The sequence below is a fragment of the Asterias amurensis genome, chromosome 2, assembly GCF_032118995.1.
Source record: "Asterias amurensis chromosome 2, ASM3211899v1".
In the NCBI taxonomy this organism is placed as follows: domain Eukaryota; kingdom Metazoa; phylum Echinodermata; class Asteroidea; order Forcipulatida; family Asteriidae; genus Asterias; species Asterias amurensis.
The window spans coordinates 26,210,152-26,228,410 of NC_092649.1; the positions used below are offsets into that span (position 1 = coordinate 26,210,152).

Here is an 18,259-nt window from a genome sequence, read left to right on the forward strand (position 1 = left end):
ACAACTAAACTTCCGAATTCTATCAATTTTCGTCAGGTCAGCCATTTGGAATTTTTGCAAGCGACCTCAGAAAAAAATGAACTTTTTCACATGCCGACTTCATGCTGCCGGTTTTAATTTCTGCATAATTCCAAAGCAAATAAATAGCAACTGAAAGCTATAAATTTATCAAAGCTCCTCCAAAGTGGAAACCAAGAGCCACATCTTCTAATAGATTTATATGAACAATAATTACCTGGCCCCAAAAATAATATAGTTCAAAGCCTTTCCCTAGTACAAAAGGGGTGTTTTTCTTCCATCATTTTCTTGCAACTTCAAAGACCAATTAAGCCCAGTTAATTTTCACATGCTGCTTACTTCATGGATGTTGGGATACCAAGTACCATACAGAATGAAAATGAATGAAGTGACAATGCAAATCCATGGTGAACCCACAAACTGTCTGCCTATTACCTCTGAAATATGCTCACACTTTAACAGCGCTATAAAATTTGCCCATGGATGAACAAAATCAACTCTGGAGAGAAAAACGAAGAAGTGTAAAGTAGAAAAAGTACGAGCTTATTTTTATTTTCAACCAAATACAATATCTGCGACAATCTGAAGACTATGTCAGCAGTGACACTTAAGCAAGACACTTGACCATTGCTTCGTGCTTCGGATGGGACATAAAGCCTTTGGTCCCATGTGTTGTGTAACTCATGTAAAAGAACCCAGTGCACTTATCGAAAAGAGAAGGGGTTCGCCCCGGTGTTCCTGGCTGTGGCTGCTTAATGCGCCGTAGCACCAAAGATGCTGATTATTCATCACTTCAATAACCTATCTTTCTGAAAGTTGTAAGGTGTACATAATACGGTCTCAGAATTCATCACTTCAATAACCTATCTTTCTGAAAGTTTGTATACACTCAGCGCCTTGAGTACCTTATTGATAGATACCTGCGCTATCTAAGACTTTGATATTATTATTATGTCACAGGAAGCATTTGTCCGGTGCTAATTCAAGGCAATCCCCAATAAGAGGAAACAAACCACACACATAAATTTGTATGAAGTTTTCCTTCTACGATACTTCTAATTTGTTACTACATGTATACTCGGCAGTTTCCATAATTCAGGACATAAGGGGCAATTATAATCAAGTCTTGCTCAATGATAGCCTACATGTGCCGGGCCGAGATTAACAACTGACTTCAATGTGAAAAACAAAGTTAAAACATTGCAAAAGGCACAACAGCAAAAGCACAGGGCACCAAGGCAATTGCTGTGGGTTAGTTCGAGGTCTGTGAATTCGGTGTGCACAAGACTGTCCGTCCACAACACGCTTCTTGGGGATCGTATGACACTGGCAAGACACTTTGCTCCTAAGCCACCAAAGTGTTCCTTTTTTTCAGCAGCGCAATTGCTGCAAACGTACTTCAAATTATAGTGTTATGTTCTGAACCGTCATATTCCATATTGGGATCGGGTAAATACATGTAAATACAAATGTAGCTGGGCTTGTAAACATATGAATTATAGTACACACAAACCTATCTTCAATTAATGTATGAAAACATTTCCTAGTGCCCACCCGCACACAAAGGTTGCATCTGGAAAAAAAATACCCCCCAAGTTGCAATGTACATGTACACAAAAACCTGATGGTACCATACCTTGGTTTTTTTTTGTCTTCGTTTTTTGTTTTCTCTCTTAGTCTTTTTCTTTTCAATTTTATTTTGTGGCCACTCTAGTAGTGGCCCACTGTATCATGATTAAAGTCAAATTCAAATGTTTGATGCACTCATAATACTCCACTATAGTCCTGGTGAATGTGAGTTTTTAACTTCGTGTTAAAATGGTGTCAATTGCTGTTGTGTTTGACACTCTTTCAGTGCGAAATTTGTATACTCCGCACAGTAATTTTGGCAGTTAATGGTTGTATGGCTTCTGACTGACTACAATAAATATTGTCGTCTAGTTAATGAATCATAATTTCTTGATTTTTGTAATTCATAATCATGGACGTTAAACCAATGTTTGTATGAGAGAGATTGGCTGTTGCCCGCTTGGTGTTTATAGGGGGAGTTTTCAGAGTTCCCTTGCAGATTGGAAGATCATTCAAACAAACAAACAAACAAACAAACTGGCACCCCCATCAAACATACTGACAGAATAGGAAGACCACCAAATTAGGGCTAGACAGCTCAGTTGGTAGAACACCGGCACAAACCAGAGGTCGAAGAACAAGTGGTGTTGTTTTTTTGGTCAACCCTAATTTAATGAGCTTTTTTGAACAGTACTCATACTATTTCAAAATAATTATCAGAAAGCTTTTTACCATCTCCCTAACTGTTTCAGTTATACCTCCAATCACTTCACCCTCAGCTTCCACCAGCTTATGTTTTGAACTCATTGGGTGAAACAAAGATGCACACTTCTATGGGTCCACCCTGGTCAAAGTATGCATGAGACTTACACAGCCTACTGTAGTGTAACACATGGCAGAACACTTGACGTCCCAGTACAAGCTCCCGTTGACATTGATGTTGTTAAAAAACATCACCGCATAAAATCTCAAAATGCACACTACTTATATCATAATCCAATTGATTGCATTATTTGTCACACTGATTATGTCTTCAGCGCTTCTTGCCAGCGTTTCTCTTAGTGTTCTGCGTCTGACTTGCCCCCTGGTCTTTCACACTAAGGACGTCTGCCGCTAACGTCAGACCGTTCGGGGTCATACCACCCATGATGTAGAGCTTCCCGTCCAGCACGGCACTTGTTGAGGAGCTTCTTGAGGTTGGGCTCGGGGGAAGAGAGGTCCAGGTCTTGGTCTCTGGGTCTAAAACCTCTCCGATCCGATGAGGTTCCTTTGAGTGTCCTGAATGGAGATGAAAGTAAAGGATTGTGAGACTGCGTCATGGCTTCAGAGCTTAAAAGCATTGGAGTGCATTTCACAAAGAGTTAAAGGCAGTGGACACTATTGGTAATTGTCAAAGACGAGTCTTCACAGTCGGTATATCTCAACATATGCATAAAATAACTAACCTGTGAAAATTTGAGCTCAATCGGTCATCGAAGTTGCGAGATAGCAATGAAAGAAAAAAACACCCTTGTCACACGAAGTTGTATGCGTTTACATGGTTGATTTCGAGACCTCAAGCTCTATATCTGAGGTCTCAAAATCAAATTCGTGGAAAATTACTTCTTTCTCAAAAACTATGGCACTTCAGAGGGAGCCGTTTCGCACAATGTTTTATACCATCAACCTCTCTCCATTACTCGTTACCAAGAGAGGTTTTATGCTAATAATTATTTTGAGTAATTACCAATAGTGTTCACTGCCTTTAAGACTAGTCGTATCTCTTACTTATCTTAACTACATTGTAATAGCACTTGCCTGAAGTTTTTAATAGTTCTGAGTTAGGACAAGTCGACCCCCTGGACACCAGATGCCTAAAAAGGGCTTCAGTCTTTGTAATATTTGAGTGAGAAATTACCACTTTCTAAAAAACTTTGTTACTTCAGAGGGAGCTGTTTTTCACATTTTTAAATATTATTAACAGCTCTGACTGCTTGTTACCAAATAAGTTTTGTTTATTATTATTATTTTGAGTTATTACCAATAGTGTCCAGTGCGTTAAATCCAGAAAGTATTTTTCATTATTTCATCAATCATTATTTAAGTTGTAGGGAAAAATTGAGGGTGGGGCGCAATCACTCACCCATGCCGCCTAGTACGACCAGCTTGCCACCAATAACAGCTGCATTGAAGTCACCTCGTTCATACTGCATTGGCTCAATTTCAGTCCATTCATCTAAAAAATATGAATGCAAAACACAAATAATTTAATCTTCACAGTTGTGTGCTTTCAGATGCTTGATTTCCGGACCTCAAAATCTAATTATGAAGTCTTGAAATCAACTTCGTGGGAAATTACTTTTTTCGAAAATTATGCTACTTCAGAGGGAGGCGTTTTTCACAATGTTTTAAACTATCAACAGCTTTATATTGCTTATTTCCAAAAAAGTTTTTATGCTAACACTTATTTTGAGTAATTAATACCAATAGTGTCCAGTGCCTTTAAGTTGTTGAGTCAGGTTTTCTAATTGCTATCTCTATGACATAAGGGCATATTCCTGATAAACTAACCTTTCTCAATGTCATATTCCTCCACGACTTTGAAGAAGCCATCCTTGGGGTTCTCTTTCAGTCCTCCAATGCAGTAGATATGTCTATCAGTTGCCACTGCACATGGAAAGACCCGCTTGGTTGGGATGGGTTGAAGTGACGTCCACTTCCTCTCAACGATGTCCAATACCTCCACTGCTGGACAGACTATTTTGGCGATTCTCCCTCCTGTAAATAACAAGTTAAAGGCAGTGGACACTATTGGTAATTACTCAAAATAATTATTAGAATAAAACTTTACTTGGTAACGAGTAATGGGGAGAGGTTGATGGTATAAAACATTGTGAAAAACGGCTCCCTCTGAAGTGCTTAAGTTTTCGAGAAAGAAGTGATTTTCCACGAATTTGATTTCAAGACCTCAGATTTAGAATTTGAGGTCTCGAAATCAACCATCTAAACGCACCCAACTTCGTGTGACAAGGGTGTTTTTTCTTTCATTATTATCTCGCAACTTTGACGACCAATTGAGCTTAAATTTTCACAGTTATTTTATGCATTTGTTGAGAGACACCAAGTGTGAAGACTGGTCTTTGACAACTACCAGTAGTGTCCACTGTCTTAAATCAAAATTATATTTGTTGGTTCAAAAAGACTTAAAGATATACCACCCACCTACTAGGTACAACTTGTCGCCCTTAAGGAATGTTCCTGCTGCATATCTTGGTGTGGGTAGATCAGGTAAACTCAGCCAGATGTTTTTCTCTGCGTCAAGAACAGCACACCTCTCACAAGGCGTGGAGTCTGGCTTCATACCTCCCGCTACCAAGATCTTGCCATCTAGGGGAAACAAAATAATAACAAGGCATTTGCAAATCTCATTTTTAAGTAGTATTGAAGCTTTACATGGTGTCGGGAAGTAACAACTGAGGTTTACTGTACATCTAACAACTATTAAATACGATCTTGTTTGAAATGTTGAGATTGGGGACAGTGTTATAGCCACGGTGGGCAGTGTTTGGTGGGGGCTGGGCCTGACCAGGATTTTGAGCAAAAATACACTGTGCCGCCCAGCACAGATTTCAAAATATTATCCACTGTTCATTAATCTGAGACACACAAAGGAATATCAAATGCACAGAGAAAGAACACAGTCAAAAGGCCATTCAACAATTATAGCATGGTCCAATAACACAGTTTGGAAACCTGGCCCAGTTCAACGACCATTTGAATACGATCTTGTTTGAAGTGTTGAGATTGGGGACAGTGTTGTAGCCACGGTGGGCGGTGTTTGGTGGGGGCTGGGCCTGACCAGGACTCATATTTTTTGCCCAGCACTTTGAGCAAAAATACACTGTGCCGCCCAGCACAGATTTCAAAATATTATCCTGGTGCATTAATCTGAGACACACAAAGGAGTATCAAATGAACTGAGAAAGAACACAGTCAAAAGGCCATTCAACGATTGCATGGCATGGCCCAATAACACAGACAGTTTGGAAACCTGGCACAGTTCAGCAATAAGGGCCCCATAATTAAACATGGATTATTTTGTTGATCCGCTCGCCCTTATTGGACTTATATGACCAGGGAGCATGGAGGCAATCGCCTTCGTCGAAGTATCAGGCCAGCAATATTGCCAGTTGAAAAGAAAGAAGAAAAAACGGAAAAAACACTATTTAAAAATGTGCTTACTGTGCACGACTGCAGAGAGACCCTGTATCCGATCAGCTAGAGGTTTAATGTCTTTATTCCACTGTCCTTTCTTATTGCTCACATCGAATGATTCCACAGCATCTGTGGGAAAAGCATCCACCCCAACGCCGCCGATTGCAAATATCGTTGTCCCCACGGCAACCAGGCTGGTCCCCGCCCTCCCCGTGGGGATGTTACATAGACGAGACCATTTCTTGTTCTTTGGGTTGAAACAGTGGAAGTCGTCCGTTCCTTTGCCTTGTGAATCTGACCCTCCAACGATGTAGAGTTGACCGTCGACTGCTATGGCGGACAGGAAGACACGTTTATTCAGGAGGTTTGTGATGGTCTCCCATCTGTAGCCAGACTCAGCTCCAGGTTGGGCCGTTGCCATATTTTTTATTCCTCACCAAAATAGTTTTTTAAATATTATTGATAGCCCTGAAACAGGAAGAACATAAAAATATAAGTTATACAGCATTCTCATTGACTGAATGAAAGCAGACATGAACTTCACACTGTAATCTAACATTTTATAATAACATTACCTTTATTCAAACAAAGTTACTGCAGCAGCACTAACTGAAATCTGAAAAGTGAAGGCCCAAAATCAGTCAAACTGAATGTCAGTGTCACTGTCACTGTCACTGTCAGTGTCAAGTTACTGTGCCCTTTTTAGATTAGGCTTTTTGGCAAATTGAAAGTTCAAGAGACCTTTTAACAAAAGGGGGGGGCTGCATGTAAATTTAAAAAAAATACAAACACAGCCACACCCAATCACAAGACAAAGCCTAGCTCCATGAATTAGTCCAATCCACTCTGTAGGATACGGAGTGGGTTGAACCAATTTGTGGGGCCACCCATCACACTCACAGATAGCCAGTACAGTTGAGTTGGCACAGGAACAACTGATAGTATACAGCAGGGATTACACTTACACTTACACATGTACTTACAGGCCCGGCCTAATCACTGACAAAAAATGTGCGACAGTGCGAGTATACTCCAGAGGAGGTTTCTGCACAATACATAAAGATGATGGTGATGATGACATAACTAACAGTGATAACACTAAGCCTAAGTCACATTCAGATTCACAATCCAACAATCTAAACTCTATCAAAATACATCACACACAAAGACACAGCCAACTGGATGGAAGGAATGAACGACGAGGTAGAAACAAAAACCGACAGTAAATAATATTATCATAAAAATTAATATAACTTAAGTAACACACTTTGTCAGAAACTCTTATTATAATTCCACACCATAAAACTTATCAGTATATTGTTATTATACAAAAAATAGTCTTGCCTTACCTTGTATTTGTGTAGCAGTTGTGTAGTTTTTTCACAGTCAATACATTCCGCGACACAAAAACTGGGCGCTGCCATGGGATTCTTCATATAGTCTGGTATCGACTTTACTTGTCATGTATCTGTAAACAAACGGGCCTGGGTATCAGACATTCCGAAAGCTCTCTTGAAGAGCGCCCTCTGTAGTTTAAGATTATAAGCAAAAGTTCCGCAGCGGGTCCTCAAAGAAAGTCTGTGTCCCCGGCGGAGATAACTGCCCCCCCCCCCCCCCCCCCCCCTTATTCCAGAAATAAACATAGACCCAGGAGGTTGATAATGTAAAAAAAAAAAAAAGCGGTGGTTCTATCATACGGAATTTGTTCACAGTTTGCCGTATAATCGGGGTATCTCATTGGGGTCTTGTCCCGGCCCCACGGACCGTCTGACCACACCCACAAGCTAAAAATCCCAGAGCTCGCCTGACGCCCCCAGCCCCCCCCCCCCCCAACTATCAAAAACATCTCTTGTCATTGTTGTCTGTCGTACACAAAGGACTTGGTTCGTTTTCTAAATTAAAAACCATAGTTACAGTCCGTTTGTAGGCTACATTTGTCAGTCACAAGTGAGTAGGCCTAGTCAATCGATGATGATGATTCTGTATCACGATGATGCTCATCACACATCCAGTGGTGATACTAGGGTGAAACCGATTTGGTTACAAACTTCAACTTGAGCGCATGTCCGTACATAACAAATTAAACAAAAAATCAACGAATTATAAGAATTGCACTAAAAAAATCAAACAGACCGCGTATTTTTTATTATTATTGAATGGCCACGCAACAATAACTGTATAGGCCTACCGTTTTATTGAAATAATTATTTTGTTCATGGAACAGCTCGCCACATACCGACACCAAACATGAAAACAAAACAAAAAACACAAAAATACTGAAGAAACAAAACGGGCAGAAAATAACTTTATACCATGATCAAATAGATAGAATGTTTTTTTTTGTAAGCTCCAATAGCAAAACGGTGCTTGCTTCTTATCGTTTTCATTTTACAAGTAGAAAAGTAAAAATGATTCGGCGATATCAACTTCTGGGATTGAACAAAGACAAATATTAATTTACTAAAGCGCGGTTTGAACCAACGTCCTCCGAATTAACGTGCAGGCGCTCTACAACCAACCAAGGAGCAATTTTTACATGGCCCTGCTAGCTTTACCAATGAGCCTTAAGTTGACGATCTCCATATATTTTTGTCCATATTGTTTTATTTGTTCAGAGGGGTGTCAGTCAGAAGCCATGCAACCTGTATTACTGCCGTGTGGCCAGGGATCACACCAAGGGTTGATACCCGAGTTTATTTTGGAGTGCCTTTGCAGGCAGGTAGATAGAGCTTGAACTCTTTGGGCAGTTCGTCCTCAGAATACAGCCGGTCTGTGAAATACACACGGCGAGTTCGACAGTTGGCATGGATCTATACAGAAAAAATGCAAAACAGTGTGAACAAATGAATTAATAACTTTACAATCAACAATGCGAGTTTATAGCTGGATTCCGAAGTTATGGGATGCAATCCACAAACTTAAATGCAATTGGTATTTAAATGGTAATTACTCCAAAACTGAATGACCGCTCTCAAATTTTTGACTGAAATTCACTCCAATCAGACGAAACTATTGTGACAAAATCATAATGTAGGTTATGGTGTACGATATATAGTGAATTTCTAAAACATTAAGAGAAAACTCCATCGGTAAGAAAAGATCCGAAGCACTGCAGATTGATAATAGTCAACAATATTTTGAGAAGGGGAGGCATCCAAAAACATTTCAATTTGAGAGACGTTTCTGCATGAAACGTTTCTCCGAATGTGCATTCTTCCGCGTTGACATAGGCCTTAAACCTTGCAAAAGGCTACCATCACTCCTTGAAATGAAACATTGATTAAAAATACAGACAATAATTATTTTGTGCTCACCTGTACTCTAAGGGTCTCTTTGTAGTTCGTGCCGTATGCCCGCTTGGTAAAGTCTGATAAGTTAAACTGCATGAAAAAAGAGAGTAAACAATGGTACATTATAGGTTTAGTGGAAATTATTCATGATTACCCTTTGACTTGTCACCATCAATTATTCCCATGTCGCACTAAGTAAGTCGCAATGATGAATAATTATAAACACTCAATGTTTTCTTGTACAAGTCATCACTTGCAGGCAATCGAGTTTTTATAATTAAAAGAAAATCACTCAGTTAAAGGGAAGGTACACGTTTGGTAATTACTCAAAACAAATATTAACTTAATAACTGACTTGGTAAAGAGCATTGGAGAGCTGTTGATAGTATAAAACATTGTGGGAAACGAATCCCTCTGAAGTAACGTAGTTTTTGAGAAAGAGTCTTTTATTCTTATCTGAAAGCATACAAATTCGTCCAACAAGGGTGTTTTTTCTTTCACCATTTTCGCGCAACTTCGATGATAAATTTTGAGCCCAAATTTTCACAGGCTTGTTATTTTATGGTTATGATGGGATACACCAAGTGAGAAGACTGGTCTTTGACAATTACAAACCGTGCACCTTCCCTTTAAGGCTTAGAGTAGTTCCATACAGGCTCAAGGCCTTTCTAGCCTCAGTGTTTTCGTTGTTTTTATTCGTGCACGTGCTTTTGCTTGGTAATTTTAAAAACACTTCATAAGTGCGGGAGTAACCCCAAGAGTTATACAAATCATTGGAATGGTCCAGTCTTGGCTATAAAGGACACTTTCCTCCGGCACATTGCACTTTTGGAAAACAAAACAAAATCTGCCATGACTTAGTTTGGGTTTTAAATTTCAACTATATAGTCCTCTCATAATGCTTGTTATAGTGTGATTTCAAGACAAGCCCTACTGTGTTGCTCTCTTCAAACCAACCTGAATCTGGTTCCATCCTTTATCCAACCTCATAGGCATGGTACAGACGAATGGTTTAACCCTAGTCATACTCTGGTAATTGCTGGCCCGGAATCGTCTCTTCACGTTGTTATCATCCAGCACTTGCACCTCGAATGTGAAATATTTCTTGAGATTTTTGATGATCATCACCAAAAATGGCAGTTTGATACCTAGGGTCTTCTTGGGGTCACTCGGGCATGTGATGTACGTTGTGCAGACGTTTGTGCCCACGATTTCAATGACGTATGACTGAATGTCGTTGTCTGTCACTCTTTCCACGTGGCCGTTCTTGACCTGCAAAAACAGAAAAAGACAATTTGCATATAACAGTCGTATACCTGCTCAATGTTGTTGGTTGCCACAATCAAAATAAGCCAAATAAGTCAAATAATTAATTCAAAACTTCCTACCGAACTGACAAGGCTTTGCGTAGTATAATACGGGTGCATGTGTTTATTTAACACTAGAGAAAAGGATTGAATTTACTCTGTCAAAATACAACGGTATTAAGCTACTCCCCCTTAAATGTAACTTTCTAGGGTAATGTCGAGAGTGCCAAAATGCAGAGACAAAATGAATGATAGTACAAAAGGCCTTCAAATTAAAGCGCTGCTTTGGCCTGTAAACCCAGAAGAAAACAAAATGATCTGCGTAAGGGACAGTTGTTTTCTACCGGCCATTTATAGTACAAATAAAATATAGCCCTTGGCCTAAAAAAAACCCAAAAAACAAAACATGCTCACCAACTACTATCATTACAACTCGTAACCCCCCCCCTCCCCCCGTTTCAACCTACAAACTCCTTATGTAGCTCGAACCATTGCAAAAAGTACTTGTTAATATTCGCCTGAAACTAACTCGCATAATTGTACTGGAAAAGATGACAGGATTTAATTTCATTTTTATTATTTTTAATGAATAGAATTCGCCTCACGGATGAGTGAGTAGACTAATAAGCATGATGGAACAGGTCGATCAGCCGACCATGATTACTGCAGAAAGGTTGCCATAGCAACGTGTCCAAAAATATTAATAATCATAATTACAGTAAAATGGCTCAACGGTAGACAGGGAGATAACAATTCTGTCATGGCAACGGTAAACTGTCAAATCATGACGTGAACATCTTCCTGGTAAAAAAACACTATACAATTTAAAATAAAAATTATAATGAGCACAGCTTACCTCCTTGCTCCAGATCTGCAGAGGTTTACTTCCGATTCCGTACAGTATTGACAAAAAACCACCTTGAAACGAGTCTTTAAACATGTTGGTTTCCGAGCTGGACATTACTGTAGATAATTATTATAAAATTCCCTATTTCTTCTACTCCGCTATCACAAGCAAAAGTTCCTTTGCATGTAATACTATTCCTCAAAAAATAACGAGGAATTATTTGTTTTCGTCTACCCAGTCCATCTTAGAAGTTTTGCAAAATAATATTCCTGCTGTAGCTAAACGAAGATCGAATCAACCACTCGCCTCATACAACAATTACCTATTGTGTTTTAGGTCTGTATCGGCAAGAAGTCAAAGACAGGTAGTGTGAATGGGGGTGCGCGCGAAAATACCTGCTGAATATGTAATAGAGGAGCAGGCTTTTGTTAGAAATGTCATGAATAAATTAAACAAAATATGACGCACACGAGCTTCATTCCTATGCTACGCACATGGTGCATTCAAAATTAATTAAGATATTACCATGTGTTTTTGTAACAGAATATTTCCCAAGGTTCATTGCAAATTATTGGTTCGTCACACAAAGGTTTTGCTCAGCTAGCAAGGTGTGTGTCGGTAGTGGTGGTGGTGGTGGGGGGAGGGGGGGGGGGGGGCAGACAAGGTAGACACCTATTTTAGATACCTGAATAATGTAAAAAGTTGTGGGGTTATTTTAAGGGCCAAGTTTATATCAGTCTCGCAATGCTTTCATCACCTTCGAGAGGAATGCTACAAAAATCCCTATAGGCCAGTATAAATTAAAAAAGTATGAAGGAATAACTGAATAAATAAATAAACATAAACAAGTCTTAGACAATAAAAAAGTAAGACTTGAAGCTTTGCATGGTGTATTAAGTACAGTAAGAAATGACCTAAAACGTGTAGGTGCAGGCATGCTATTCTTCATAGAGTCTGATTTCCGATTTATTTTGCCATTGGGAAAATAAGAAACATTGTAATGAAATGTGTACATGATATTGATAGGTCAGTCTTTGTACTATAAAATATTCCTACTCTTTTCCAAGGGACATGCCTGTAGGTGACAATCAGTGACTAAAAATTTATAGGAGAAATCGGTAGAAAGATTATAATCACATGATTGTCCCTGAAAGCCTTTTTAATTACCAGAAAATAACCAATCAATCAATGTACAAACATTATGAATAAGTAAAAAGTAACGGGGAAAAAAACAATGAATATATGAAAAAATTATCTTGCTCCTTCATTAGTCCATAGCTAGTCGATAAAAATATATTAACAAAATTATGATACCTAACTTACTCTTTGTATTTATGCAACCAACACGTACACATAAACATCAAGCCATGCAGGATTCCAAATTTCTTAGTATTTACTTTTATTTCAATATCACCTCAGTCTGCAACATAAAATAAAACCCTAAAATAAGGCAAAAACCATGTAATAGCCAATTTAGCCTCAACGGCGACTTAAGTCAGCTTTGCACTATACCTGCTCTAGAGACTTTAGTTGCCCAAGAAAACACACAAAACGCACTCAAGCCAGAGCACAACAACCATTTTATAAAAAAAAAACTGTAGTTTTGTCCATGTTCCCCCTCCATACCCAGGCTAGATACTTCACAGAGGCAACAAAGGCGATTGCCTCCATGCCCCCTGTTCATTGCCTTGGTGCCCTTGAAATGAGCCAATAGAAATTTACGATTTCGTCATAGGGTACCATCATTGGAAAGAGAAAGATCAGATCTTTACCAAGGTCTTTTACACTGTACAACACAACAAATGCAAATACTCATAAAATAAACTTGAAGTATCAAGATGTCATCTGAAGTAGTTAACTCATTTTTGAAAACTGTTGTCCTCCTACATCAAACAATAATTTGCTCTTATACAGTGTCCATATCCAAGTAGCTAGATCAAGGCACTTTCCAACAACATTATGATTCCAGTTCATCGGGCATACTGAGACCATTCCCTCAAACTTTCTCATCTCCCTGGGGAGCAGGCCTGGAATTTCACGAAGGCCACGGATGTGCTGCCCTGGTCTTGGTCGTGGTGCCACTTTAAAAGATTTCCATAGACTTTAAGATTTTCCAATGGAAGTACCCTTTGCAAAATGAAAATGGCCTTGCCTTCTCAAGATGAAATTCCTGGTGCATACAGCCCCTAGCTGCTTAAATTTGCACTGATGGCTAGGGTTAATCCAACACAATACTTTCTCAACCCTCTCATGTTCCCATTTATACACCTAGGTTAAGGGAAACAATTATGGTTAAGTGCCTTGCTCAAAGACACAAGTGCCATGACTGGAAGTCAAACCCACACTCTAGATGATTCAATCATCAGAACTTGAGACAGATGCAAAAACCATTCAGGTATAACTCACCACTGTGACCTTGACATTTGACCTTTTGACCCCTAAGCAATACCAACTTTTCTTCGCAAGGGGATCTTCCCTCTAATTTCACTTCTTACTGGGTTTACAGTCTGGCGCTGAAAGTTCTCAGTCGGAAGACCAGCCGGCTGGCTGGACAGGACGGACACCCTAGACAATGACAGTACACCTTTAGCCTACTATGGGCAACAATACTTGTATTTAATAGATGGAAATTTACATCAGGGATAAAGAATACTAATTTTGGTTTCACCCATTTATACACTGATGTGTGTTAGCACTGTACACACGGTACTTTCCTGAGCTCTGTGAAAAAATCACAGGCATATTATTCGCGTGGGATTTAACCCACAAGCTTTGCAATGGACCCTTCCCATGAAATATGCTAATTACATTCACGCATGCGTACAGACCCTGTTGGTTGGCAAACACCATAGAGTTGTGCACTAAGCAATCGCGTCTGCGTCACGCACCCATTAGCCGTGTACAAAACAACGCGACGTTCCCTCATTTTGCCAACCAAAACGTTAGTGCGCAAGCGCTATGTGCAATTTACATATTCCATGGGAAAGGTCTATTCTAGAGCAGTGTCTTACCAATAGTTGTCTTTTGTAGAAACAAAATTGTAAAATCTAAAAATATTTAAAAAAAAAACTAACAAAAAACTGCACGGCACTGGCAGGGCCTTATCTGATGCTGGAAGCTGCTACAGACAGTTCCATTCATAGTATCACTAAATGAAAATATATAATGATACTGCCTTACATTCATGACTCTTCAACTCATGTCAAAGTTACTAATAGTGCCAAGAGTATGTTTCATAATGCGTCCTTGGTTGCCATTCTGCTAACAACCGCATCGAGGAGAGAACACACACCTAGCTCCTCTTCATCCACCTTGTAAACCTGAAGAAATGGAAACAAAAAACAAGAGTTTTAAAATATAATTTGTTATAATATACACTTACACAAATGTATACAAAGAACTGTATAAAGTGCTTTCCTGAATTCTGTGAAAAAACTAACAGGCAAATCACTCAAGTGGGGTTCGAACCCATGACCTTTGCATTGCTAGAGCAGATGTCTTACAACTAGATCACCGAGGTAGCCCAGTGGCTAGAGGCAGTTTGAATCCTATGTGTTAGCAGGGGGCATTCAAATGTATCCAGGTTTAAACAATTTGGTGTTAAGCGACAATGGAGAGAGGGTAATGGAAGGGTTAGGGTGTTAGGGTTCAAACAGGGCACTACAAGAAGGGTGAACATCATATCTTAGGGAAAACCTGATGGAGTATTCCGATGTGCCTCACAGCTCAGTTGATAGAGCATCTGTCCGGAGTGTCAGGGGTCTTGGGTTCAAATCCCAATGAGGACCATTTGATGATTTGTCTCTCATGCCATGTTTGGTTATTTCGCTTCAATGGTGATTAGGCACGATACCAAATCAAATTGTGAACTCAAGCTCTGGTGTTTCTGTTGAGCAGAGTGTGGGTTCGAATCCGGTCAAGCAATTGTGTCCTTGAGCAAGACACAAATAATTATTTCTCTCCAACTAGGGGTAAATGGGTACCTGTGAGGGCAGAGATGGTTCTTGTGATTGATTTAGCTTAGTAACGCATCGTTGCACAGGCTGTATATACTCCCCAGAGAGCTGAGATGGTTTAAGGAATAAATTATTGGCCCAGTGACCAGGGGTAATACAGTTCGAAGCGCTCTGAGACGCCATTCGGGTGTGAAAGCGCTACATAAAAACTAGTTGTTATTATTGTTATTATTATTATTGAGAAATTGATCCCTGGTTTATGTTTTTTTTTTTAATCTTACCTTTTCAGAACCACCCCAACTCATTTAGAGATTGTTATTACATGGTGTTACCGCAAACTCTTCTATATCTTATCTCCACCATGCAAAGTTTCAAATCCTACTTAATCTTACCTGCTTAATGAGACTGTAGTCATTGAAGTTACTGAGTTCATCCAGGGGTACAATATCACCTTGAACCAGTCTCTCCACAGCATTTACCTTCTCCCCTGCGTCATCCTCAAGAGTGACAACAACAAGACCTGAATCCTCCTTAGAAAGGCCGAACCTCTTGAAAGATGCACTGATCTGAGAGATGGAGAAATAACAACAACTCAAACTAGATGCACTGATATGAGAGATGGAGAAATAACAACAACAACTCAAATTAGCGAGCATGGATCCTTATACATCAATTTATTACAAAATGAAATAGTTCAGCCACTCAACAGGCAACATGAGGGTGATTGCCTCCATGCCCCCTGGTCATTGCCTTGGTGCACTTTAAATGATCCAGTAGAAATTTACAATTTCCCCTAGGGTACCCTCTACCAAAAAGAATATGCCTAGGTGCCCTTGCCCTTTCAAAAACCAAGCATCAGGCCTGTAGCAATCAGTCCCCGTGTCATTTCTAACATGTTTGCAGTAATCTCCCATAAAGGCACTGGACACTATTCAGGGGTCGAAATTAAGTGTATTTCCATGGTAGTCAGCAGGGCTAGTGACCAATAATTTTTAGTAGCCCTGATTAGATTTTGGTAGCCCGAAAGACACATTATGTCTCGCGTCACGGCTCAAACTTTACAATACATCAATAACATAGTTCTTTATTGTTTGTGATAATGATTTTTGCATTACTTTTCCACTAGCCCGTCGGGCTATCAAACTAGAAAAATCAGTAGCCCAGCTGTATATCTGGTAGTCCCGGGCTAGCGGGCTAGTGGCAATTTCGACCCCTGCTATTGGTAATTATTCAAAATAATTGTTAGCATAAAAACTTACTTGGTAATGAGTAATGAAGAGCTGTTGAAATATAAAACATTGTGAGAAACAGCTCCCTCTTAAGCATCAATGTTTTGAGAAAGAAGTAATTTCTCACTAAAATATTTTAATTTAATTTGAGACCTCAGCTGAGGTGTAAAATTCAAGCATCTGAAAGCAGTACAACTTGTGCGACAAGGGTGTTATTTCTTCCATTATTCTCTCGCAACTTTGACGGCCGATTGAGCTCAAATTTTCACAGGTTTGTTATTTTATGCATATGTTGAGATACACCAATTGTGAAGACTAGTCTTTGACAATTACCAATAGTGTCCAGCGTCTTTAAGGGTGAATCCTAGCTGTGTTTGATTCTTACATTTCTTGTAGGAGACAAGTTGAAGAGAACCTCCGTGTTGACATTCCTGGTGCTCATTTTGAGTCCATTTTTCTTGATGTGTAGAGCTTTATTTGCTGCCACCATCAGCTGGAAAGGATCTACAATCTGCATAAAAAAGCAATCCAGACCAAAGTTATTTTTTGTAGTCTACAACCTATCAGTCAGTAGAATAGACTTTGTTCCAAGTCTTTGATCGTGGCTTTTTAGTCGTCCTGATAGCCGCTATAAACAGCGCCCTCTTGTGATCTTTCTTCGTCATTTAGCCTACGATCAAATGATTGCGAGTTAGGGCGCGTGATAGCTTATAATGTGGGGGGCGTTTTCGTGGCTGAGATGCAGAAAAATAACCGCAATCTAAGACTTGAATCAAGTCTATCCGTAGAAGGAATCTTACTACATGTGTATGGGGGTATGGCAATTGGGAACTGTCACTTTAAGTGCCCCACCCATCCCCTGCCATGTTGCCAAAGACCAAGGGCTAATGTCATAGAGCTGTTTTAACAGAAAAACATATGGTTTCACAAATTTCTGCTAAGCAAGAATTAGCCCAAAAAAAACAGTCTCAACTCACATCATGAAATAGGCCTAATATTCTTGTCATTGATGCTTGTTGACTTTTAGAAATGTACTAATAAATTTGGACATTTTAACCATCTGTGCATTATCAGCGAAGGGGAATGGTTAAGGATTAAAGTCATACATCTGTATGTAGTGTACTAATTAAAGTCATATCTTTGGGGGGGGGGGAGCTGGGGGAGGTGAAAACAACTAAATAAAGTTAGTAGGCCTACAGTTAAAAACATGTGTACAAAATACAACAACACATTAGTTATGCTACTACTTTATGCCTAGTGAAAATGTTCTGGCAAGCTTATCTTATTTCAAAGTTGTGTAAAATAACACACTAAAATAAAACTATACTTAACGATTTATACTGTAAGTTTGTACATAAGCCTATAGTAATTATAACAATAATAAATGTGAAGAAAAGTGTAATTTTGTATAGTTGTACAGACGACATTGGTGCAAAAGTACACAATTTATATGTCTTTTTGTTCAGCCGAGATGCATGAGTGGAGTAAGCAACTTTTCTGGGGGAAAAAAACAATTGAAAATCAAACCATTTGGCTAGTATTAATAAAGATCAGGGAGGTAGGCTACCATACCATTTTTGGAGACAACAGAACTGCATCAATTTCTCCAGCCATGATGTTTTTCTTCAGTTCCTCACTATTTTTCACATCTTTGAAAAGAGCAATATACACAGAACTTCCGGGGAAAAGCTCCAGTTCAAACTTCACTGCATGCTCAGAAGTCACCATTGTAAAAAAAATGGCAGAATTCACTTTGTAAATCAAAGCGCGGTTGCTAGCAAGTTGAACTCATGAACTCACGTTTCCCTTTAAATTTTAGCAGAGTATAGTCAGTTACCCTTCTCAAGTT

General features: G+C 39.3%; 3 protein-coding genes across 3 annotated transcripts; all 3 read right to left on the bottom strand.

Annotated features, from left to right (window-relative positions):
- Positions 1-566: 566 nt before the first annotated feature.
- Positions 567-7,215, bottom strand: LOC139933981 (uncharacterized). The gene is made up of 6 exons (XM_071928231.1): positions 7,131-7,215; positions 5,809-6,249; positions 4,789-4,953; positions 4,138-4,344; positions 3,710-3,802; positions 567-2,865 (listed from the first exon to the last, which is right to left on the bottom strand). Exons 2-6 carry the CDS (start codon positions 6,200-6,202, stop codon positions 2,621-2,623), a joined length of 1,104 nt encoding a protein of 367 aa, XP_071784332.1. The 5' UTR covers positions 6,203-6,249; positions 7,131-7,215; the 3' UTR covers positions 567-2,620.
- Positions 7,216-8,088: 873 nt separating this feature from the next.
- On the bottom strand, positions 8,089-11,397 carry LOC139954498 (cilia- and flagella-associated protein 20-like). The gene is made up of 4 exons (XM_071954314.1): positions 11,235-11,397; positions 10,029-10,343; positions 9,096-9,161; positions 8,089-8,591 (listed from the first exon to the last, which is right to left on the bottom strand). Exons 1-4 carry the CDS (start codon positions 11,337-11,339, stop codon positions 8,475-8,477), a joined length of 603 nt encoding a protein of 200 aa, XP_071810415.1. The 5' UTR covers positions 11,340-11,397; the 3' UTR covers positions 8,089-8,474.
- Positions 11,398-12,607: 1,210 nt separating this feature from the next.
- Positions 12,608-18,147, bottom strand: LOC139933814 (EKC/KEOPS complex subunit Tprkb-like). Its single transcript, XM_071928030.1, has 4 exons — positions 17,983-18,147; positions 16,796-16,921; positions 15,574-15,747; positions 12,608-14,545 (listed from the first exon to the last, which is right to left on the bottom strand). Exons 1-4 carry the CDS (start codon positions 18,136-18,138, stop codon positions 14,459-14,461), a joined length of 543 nt encoding a protein of 180 aa, XP_071784131.1. The 5' UTR covers positions 18,139-18,147; the 3' UTR covers positions 12,608-14,458.
- Between the last annotated feature and the right edge of the window lie 112 nt (positions 18,148-18,259).

Excerpts from the sequence above, each read along its gene's own strand:
- LOC139933814 (XM_071928030.1), bottom strand. The coding sequence starts at position 18,138 with ATGGTGACTTCTGAGCATGCAGTGAAGTTTGAACTGGAGCTTTTCCCC. Across the intron at positions 15,748-16,795 it reads ACTTGTCTCCTACAAGAAAT|ATCAGTGCATCTTTCAAGAG; the intron begins GTAAGAATCAAA and ends TCCATCTCTCAG. Across the intron at positions 14,546-15,573 it reads ACTACAGTCTCATTAAGCAG|GTTTACAAGGTGGATGAAGA; the intron begins GTAAGATTAAGT and ends CCATTTCTTCAG.
- LOC139933981 (XM_071928231.1), bottom strand. The coding sequence starts at position 6,202 with ATGGCAACGGCCCAACCTGGAGCTGAGTCTGGCTACAGATGGGAGACC. Across the intron at positions 4,954-5,808 it reads TCTCTCTGCAGTCGTGCACA|ATGGCAAGATCTTGGTAGCG; the intron begins GTAAGCACATTT and ends TGTTTCCCCTAG. Across the intron at positions 4,345-4,788 it reads CGACAAGTTGTACCTAGTAG|GAGGGAGAATCGCCAAAATA; the intron begins GTGGGTGGTATA and ends TGTTATTTACAG.
- LOC139954498 (XM_071954314.1), bottom strand. The coding sequence starts at position 11,339 with ATGTCCAGCTCGGAAACCAACATGTTTAAAGACTCGTTTCAAGGTGGT. Across the intron at positions 10,344-11,234 it reads TGCAGATCTGGAGCAAGGAG|GTCAAGAACGGCCACGTGGA; the intron begins GTAAGCTGTGCT and ends CTGTTTTTGCAG. Across the intron at positions 8,592-9,095 it reads AAGAGACCCTTAGAGTACAG|ATCCATGCCAACTGTCGAAC; the intron begins GTGAGCACAAAA and ends TTTTCTGTATAG.